Source organism: Morone saxatilis, unplaced genomic scaffold (assembly GCF_004916995.1).
Source record: "Morone saxatilis isolate NCDOM2014 unplaced genomic scaffold, NCSU_SB_2.0 Contig8, whole genome shotgun sequence".
NCBI lineage: Eukaryota > Metazoa > Chordata > Actinopteri > Moronidae > Morone > Morone saxatilis.
Window position 1 is genome coordinate 25,459,424 of NW_023340257.1, and position 7,678 is coordinate 25,467,101.

General features: G+C 40.8%; 1 protein-coding gene across 1 annotated transcript in view; it reads right to left on the reverse strand.

Annotated features, from left to right (window-relative positions):
* Positions 1–6,874, reverse strand: part of cep295 (centrosomal protein 295) — a 15,262-nt gene extending 8,388 nt beyond the window's left edge. The window contains exons 1-13 of the mRNA XM_035680137.1: positions 6,523–6,874; positions 5,577–5,777; positions 5,210–5,334; positions 5,017–5,110; positions 4,415–4,528; positions 4,183–4,323; positions 3,810–3,993; positions 3,469–3,636; positions 2,976–3,206; positions 2,670–2,767; positions 1,435–1,656; positions 1,000–1,076; positions 7–760 (exon numbers count right to left, since the gene is read on the reverse strand). Of these exons, the coding sequence (XP_035536030.1) occupies positions 7–760; positions 1,000–1,076; positions 1,435–1,656; positions 2,670–2,767; positions 2,976–3,206; positions 3,469–3,636; positions 3,810–3,993; positions 4,183–4,323; positions 4,415–4,528; positions 5,017–5,110; positions 5,210–5,334; positions 5,577–5,777; positions 6,523–6,621 (2,508 nt within the window). The 5' untranslated portion in view covers positions 6,622–6,874. The remainder of the gene's footprint in view (positions 1–6; positions 761–999; positions 1,077–1,434; positions 1,657–2,669; positions 2,768–2,975; positions 3,207–3,468; positions 3,637–3,809; positions 3,994–4,182; positions 4,324–4,414; positions 4,529–5,016; positions 5,111–5,209; positions 5,335–5,576; positions 5,778–6,522) is intronic.
* Positions 6,875–7,678: the final 804 nt, after the last annotated feature.

A 7,678-nucleotide genomic window follows, 5' to 3' on the forward strand; every position in this document is an offset into this window, starting at 1 on the left:
CTGAACCTCCTGAAGCTCCCGTCTCTGAACCTCCTGAAGCTCCCGTCGCTGAACCTCCAGCAGCTCTCTTCGCTGAATCTCCCGTCTCTGAACCTCCCGTCTCTGAACCTCCAGCAGCTCCCGTCTCTGCCTCTCCATGTCGTCCTCTCTGGAGCTCAGGGACTCAGTCTGCAAGGAGCCCTGTAGCCTAACTGCTGCACGGCCCAGAACCAGAGGTGCACCATCTGTTATTCTCGAGCTAATTACTTGGATGGGATCAGAGGTTGGCTGGAGTGGGATGCTTGCTGGGTGATGTGTTGTGAACTGTTTGTAAGGCACTGGCTCTTTGGTGGCCAGGAAGGGTCTCACGCCTTCTGGAAGGTGCTCTGTCACTCTCTCCATTATATTATCGGTCAGCCAGGGAGTGACATCTGGTCTCTGGTTCCTGGGGCTGTTCGAAATAGATTCCACTTCATCTGGCAGCAACCTGGAGCGAACCCTCAAACTGGAGCCAGGAAGATGGAGAAGTGAAGCCAACATGTTAGACTCTCTTGTGGGAACTTCAGAGGTTTGTGGTTTGGCATGGTTGTATGCAGGCACTGCAGGAGTGGTAGGGAGTTGCAGAGAAGTTGGAAGATGTACAGGTCGAGTACTGTGCAGAGGTGAGTGAATGAGGCCTGGAGGCAGCAACGTTGTGGCGGTCATATTGTACCGAATTTGCAGAGCTCGCTGGTATTCTTCCAGGCGCTGGCGAGCCACTTCCACTGATCTCTGGTGTATTCTAAAATAAAAAGGGGTCCAACAAATAATAGTTAAGTCAATTTCATTTATATAGCACAATATCATAAATGTGGCTGAAGGGGTTCCACAATCTGTACGGCACAAAATCCTCTATATTAGATTCTTCTGATTCTTTGAGGAATCTGTGTGATAAATATAGTGAGGATAAAAGTAACACACTATATATGAAAGGTAAATTACTCTGTCACCTGCTGAGTTTGTCTTCAGGATTTAACACACCTGTTTTGTTCCAGCAGTCGCTGTTGATATTCTCGAATCCTTCTGGTGTGGTCATCTTCACCTGGAGGAGGCACCAGCTGTAGAGTGCAGAGGTAACAATTCAAAACACACTTTACATAGGATATGTTAAGAGATGACCCAGCAATACCTGTAAATTTGATGGGACTATTGAGAACGGAATATATTTTAAGTATTGTTTATTTATTCCCAATCATTTTCAATTTTATTTCGTATTAGTCGCTATTCTATCTTACCCTTACTTTATCTGTAGCCTCTCTTTTGATTCTTAATTGAGGAAAAATAAATAAATTGAAAAACCAGGCAAAGATAATTAACACAGACTGATGGATACCAACAAATGTGAGTAGCTATACAAAGATAATATGAGAAAAGGACAACTGAGAATAGCTTTAAAACTTGAAACCACAAGCCTACCTCGGTGGCTAGACTAGAGGTAACGGAGGTGACGGAGGTGACTTCCTGGTCATGGACCGGTACTTCTGGTTGGTTAACAGGTACTTCCTGGGTCACAGCAGCCTTCAGATGTTCTCTCTCCTGCTGAGCCTCAAGCAGCATCTGCTCCAATTTGGCCTTCTGCTCTTCCAACTCCTGCAGCAAAACCACCTGCTGCTGCTTCTCCCTCTCGAGCTCTTCTTCCTGGACAGAAACAACAAAAAAAGAGTTTCAAAACAGCGACCAAGCTACAAAAGAACATTACCTATAAGGTTGATCATCAAACCCATTTTCAGCTAAGCTTCACTATTAATCAGATATTCAGTCCAAAGTAGAGGAAAAAAACATTTGAGGCCTCAGTTGTGTTAAAGATGGTTTGACTGAAATATAAAATAATAATATATCTCGTTTATGAATCAGGCAAACAGGTATTTCTCAATCTGCACCTCCTCCTGTGAAATGCAGTCTTCAGAGGATCAACCCAGCAGCCTAGAGTGAAGCCTTTGTGTTTCTCTGCTGGATGTCCACCAGCCCCCCATTATGCTCAACTTCACTTTTTACTAAAGAAAACTTTTAGTATGCCGACTCCAACAGAGCTAAGCCACGTTCTGTAGTTTTCTGTTAAAAGCAGCAGGTTGAAATGCAGAGGGAGAAGAGAGTGAAGTCTCTTCTGAAAAGGCCCGACCGCCCTGCTCAACACACAACAAGAGGCTGGACTGATTAAGTAATGAGGAACACCTGGATCAATAGGTTCTGTCTAATCATAAAAAGCACATGAAGCCATTTGGATAACGATACAACCAGGCACTGAATTCTTTGAAAAACTATACAGTAAACAGAATAAGAAGATTTGTTGAATCAACAATTCTCAACAAAACCAGATATTAAGCTTTGTAAAAATAGGCTGTTTAGGATTAGTATTTGATTGAACAGGTTTAGTTAACTACAGGTACCTTCAAGTGACAAAAAACTTTATAATTATTCATTCTTAATTGTCATTAAATGTGATGAAATGCAGAAATACAATCATAAGAGCATATTGCATGTTTCCAGTGAGAAACCGACTTTCTAGTGTCTCAACAATGTTCTTACAATGTGATCTAACAACTGTCTGGATATACAGTACAAGCATTTAGACCTCTGATTACCTCTGTTTACGTGTACAGCGCACAAAAATGACTCCTGCTCTGTATCATATAAATGGAATCAGCATGTACCCGTTTCCTCCGTTCTTCTGTAAACTCTTGGATTCTGTTGGCAAGTACATCAGGAAGTAGAGTATCTGCCGCAGTTGACCTCTCTGTCCTTTCCAACGCTGGTGGAATTAAATAAAAAAAACAATTACTTTTTATCACAACAACTAAATATCTATTTTTACTCGTGTATATCTGAGAACAAAACAGGAATACATCTCAAAAAGGTGAGAACAATGAACTGTAAAAAACGTAAGTGGAAGAAGAAAAACAAAACACAGCAGCTATAAGAAGCAGATTTTATTTCATCAGATGAGTACAATGACCTACCAGGTGGTGAGTGGGCAGGCTCAAGGCGCTCAGTGGAGGACAGTTTCTCCTCGCTGGTCAGAGAGCCTGTGTCGATGGTTGTGTCCCGCTCTGGGATCTGATCGGTGATGGCGGTCTGTGAATCGGCTGCAGAAACGCGACTTTTGCTGTCAGTCCACTGGGTCCTCTGGCTCCTGATACGATCCAGGAGTTTCCTCAACGCTCGTCTAGGAGCAGGTCTGGAGGGCTCCGCTGCAAGTAAAGAATAAAACTGAATGCAGTTCAAGTTTGGTGACGTTGAGTTTCAAGAAAAGATCAAGATCAAGATTATGACACAGTGGAACAGTGGGATTGTATTCAGGCCTGATGACTGTAAGACTTAATAATTTCTATAATATATTCATGTCTGTGTGTTGATATTGTGTTAATGCCAAAGAGTAACTGCCCTTTCTTTTCAACAGATCTTGTGACAACCCTTAAAAACTGGTTTTAGGTTTTATGTGCTTCTCTTCACCTTCAGCAGATGTTTCCTGCTCAGTGATTCTGGCTTCTTGTTGCGTGTCTTCTGTTCCCGGTGTGGGGACTTCATCCAGTGTGACGTCCAGCTCTTGGTCTTGGCTGCCCGTGGACAGGGCTGGCAGAGGCTCCGGTACCAACTGGATTACCAGGTCACCTTTAACCCCTGGGATCATACACAGTCAAAGGTTAAAGATGCTCTATTAAAACTGTACATGTATGCTATATCTGCCACCAAAGCACTGAGTTTTTTTGCTATTTGAATGTGAAAATACAAATGAAGCTCAACACAATGAAGATTTAAGAAACTGTATGGACACAACACTGGGCAATCCTTACTCCTCTCTCCAGTATACATGTCCTCAAAGGCAAACTCCATCTCCCTCTGGAAGTCCTCCCTTGTCTCCTGTCTCTTACAGAGAGGCTGGAAGATCTGAGGAGGCATCTGTGACACCTGCTGTCTCCTCCTCAGCAGGTCTGTCTGCTGCATGTGCTCCAGTTCATTAAGCAAGCGGTTGCGATCCTAAAAGACGACATCAAAAACCGGTCAGGCACAAAAAGCAGCACCTGTCTCTTTTCACAAGTAACAACGACTTACTGATTAAACATGTTTAGGGGAAGTAGACTAAAACAAGTAAGTAGCATCAGATCTAATCATCTGTCAGCGACACATGAACAATGTGGGTGTCTAACAGGTAACGTTAAGGTTTACCTGCACGAGATGTTCCCTCCTCAGAGCCTGCTTCCCTCTGAGATGAGCCTTCTCAAGCTGCTCCTCTCTCCTCCTCATTTCTTCCTTCTGTAAGTCCTGCAGTCTCCTCAGCTCCAGCTCAGCTCCTTCATGGGCGTTAGGCTGTAGACACATACACGGTTTAGACAACTCTGATAGAAAGGGGGACTAACGAACTCTGGTGTTAAGTGCATACAGCAATCAGAGTGCTTACCTGATTTGTGTCTACCTCTCTGTCCACGGTGCTTTCAGGCATGTGGTAATGCGTGGCAGCGAAGGCACTCACATCAGATTTCTTTACGACTTGTGGCTTCTTGGAATCGATGTTCTGCTTAAACAAGAACAAACAACGTTACCATGACTGCACCCAGAACCTAAACTGTACTACAGGTGTTCTGAGTCACCTGCATCAGAAGAAAACACTCTTAATATTTGTGATACATTGCGAATGCATAATGACAGTGAGTGTGGAGTTCTGTGTATAGTTTCTTATTTACTAAGTAACCACAATGAAATACAGACTGAGTAAAGTCGTCTTTGTTTGTATCCACAACCCCCTCTTATTTATGCTTTTCTCTAACTCGCAAACAGACAGACTAACCTCGTTCCAGACCTTTCTGATTTGTTTTCAGCAATTCAAATAGAATAATGAGAAGATACAGAACCGCGAAAGAGTCTGAATATCAGGACGTTTTCTTAACTGTGCCTTTTGGGTTAGTACTGATGGTGCGTAAAGCAAATGTGCAATAGTTTCCGTTTTTTTGACAACAACAAGATCAAGAAAAACTCTAATTCGTATACTGAACTGAAGATCACCTGAATGGGGTTTGGGGGTGGCGGTGGGAGGCTGGCCACTTTTGCTGATCTTTCCTTTTCTGCCTGTAGTGCCTTCCTCCTGGCGTTGATGGATCTACAGGAAAGCAAATAAACAGACTCAATGTTCAGTTAATTCTAATTAAATGTAAAACATGTAAACATATTTGAAGCGAACGTTTGTAATACTGCTCACCGGCTTTGCCTCTCATGGTCTTTAAGCCTCTGGGATTTGAGCTCAATCAGGGCTTCTCGAAAACGCTCCTCTGCTTTGGTGTGATTCTCCTCCTTCCTCTGAGCTATGGCTGCCAAGTCGGGTTCCTTGTGTAAATAAATCAGAATTACAACACAAATTCAATGACCCGGACACTGAATTCATCTTCTAGAGAGATTGTTATAAATTCTTCTTGGTTTGACCTTAGATTGTCTTTATTTCCTCCAAAATTTACATCTTCTTTGCACCGAGAAACTCAAAATAACAACATTCAACACAACAGAAACTCCCATTAATGGAGACAAAGTATAGCTGCTGTCTTTCTTTTTGTAGACCAATGTTTTCTCACGTTTTCTTTTGCACTCCTATGGCCCTGACCGAGAAGCTGGAGGCTCTCCTGGTATAATTTCTGCAGCGTGTGGAGTTTCTCCCTCTGCTGTCGCTCCCAGTCCTCCCTCAGCTCCTCCCCGAGCTGCTCCAACTCACGCTGACGTCTCTGCTCGACCTCTCTGCGGATCTGCAGCGCAAAGTACCGCTGCTGCTCCCGCACCTGTGTGTCAAAGCAAATATATATACGCATTAAATAACAGCTCTTTTTAAAAATGTGTTACATGTAAATATGAAAATAGGACCCCAAGCCTGTTAATTTACTTTATAGCAACTAAAATCTGATCATTTGCATCCTCTATGAAGTCAAGTTCTCTTATTAGTTGGATGTTATTTATATTTATTTATGTGCAACACATTACAGCATCCAGATGGTTAATAAACAGTTTTACCTTCAGTTTAATTGTCTGTTTCTAGGCGTCTCTATTTTGTGACATTTAAAAGGGGGAATTGGTAAAACGTCTACTTAATGAGACTACTGCCGAGTTGATTAATGGCTTTATTCTAATTTATAGTACTTTAAAAAAGCACGTGTGTTGTGTTGAATACACTTCAGACTAAACAGGGAAGAGATCAGATTTAAACCTTAGATAATAAACACCTTAATTAATCCCCCTGTAGGAGAAATTCAAACAATAACTGTTCACTGCACCTTATATTTTAACTTGCACTGCAATTACACTGCTTATTTATACATTTTATGTTGCATTTTATATTTATATATATATTTTTTGATATGTCTAGGTAAGTATATCTATGTAACCTGACAACAATCAGGTTTATTCACCTCGTTTATGAACTATAATGTCCTGACAGAAAGGCTGAGACACTAAATGGAGCCTGGTTTAATATTTATCTTTCTTATTGAACCAACTAATAATCATTTAATCACAAATCCCGGACATTACCTGCTGTATCCGCAGCTTTCTCCTCCGTTCGTGCTCCTCCCGTATTAACCTCGCCTCCTCGTTCGGGCTGAGCCTTAACTGAGACACTTTTCTCTTCATTTCACATCAAAGATTCAGATTCAGATTCAGCAGTTAGCTCCTCCGTTAGCCACGCTGCTAGCGTCCGTGCGTCGGTCAAATGCCTCCGCTACCATCGCCACTTTAAAACGTTAAACTGACGAGGATTTATTGATCAGGTAAATGTTGAACCGGGTTGAATCGATCCTCCGGAGTTTTGTTTGTGATCAGAAATCCATGCCAACCTCAACGTTTTCTCCTAAACGTCACATCCGGTGGTTTAAACTGCCCGCCGTCTCCGTCCCGTGCTCGTCCGGTACTAATGGAAGTTGTTATTGGTTCCTACCCTGCTGTCAATGGTTCCTACCCTGCTCCTCTTTCAGTTACGTCATCTTTTAATTATTTAACAATAACAACAATACGACCGAGTATTAGCCAGACTAAGAAGAAATGTTTTATTTTGAAAATTACGAGAATAAAAAGTCGTAATGTTACGATAATAAAGTCGTAATATTATGATATTAAAAGTCGTAATAGTAAGATAATAAAGTCATAATGTTACGATAATAAAGTCGTAATAGTAAGATAATAAAGTCGTAATGTTACAATAATAAAGTCGTAATGTTACGATAATAAAGTCGTAATGTTAGGAGAATAAAGTCGTAATGTTACAATAATAAAGTGTTAATGTTACAGTAATAAAGTGTTAATGTTACGAGAATAAAGTCGTAATATTATGATATTAAAAGTCGTAATAGTAAGATAATAAAGTCGTAATAGTAAGATAATAAAGTCGTAATAGTAAGATAATAAAGTGTTAATGTTACAATAATAAAGTGTTAATGTTACAATAATAAAGTCGTAATAGTAAGATATTAAAAGTCGTAATAGTACAATAATAAAGTCGTAATGTTACGATAATAAAGTCGTAATATTATAATAATAAAGTCGTAATGTTACGATAATAAAGTCGTAATAGTACAATAATAAAGTGGTAATGTTACGAGAATAAAGTCGTAATAATCAAGAAAAAAAGTTGTTTTAATGTGAAAAAAGCTTTGATAGAGTTTTCAATATCTGACGTGAGCAGCTCAACCAA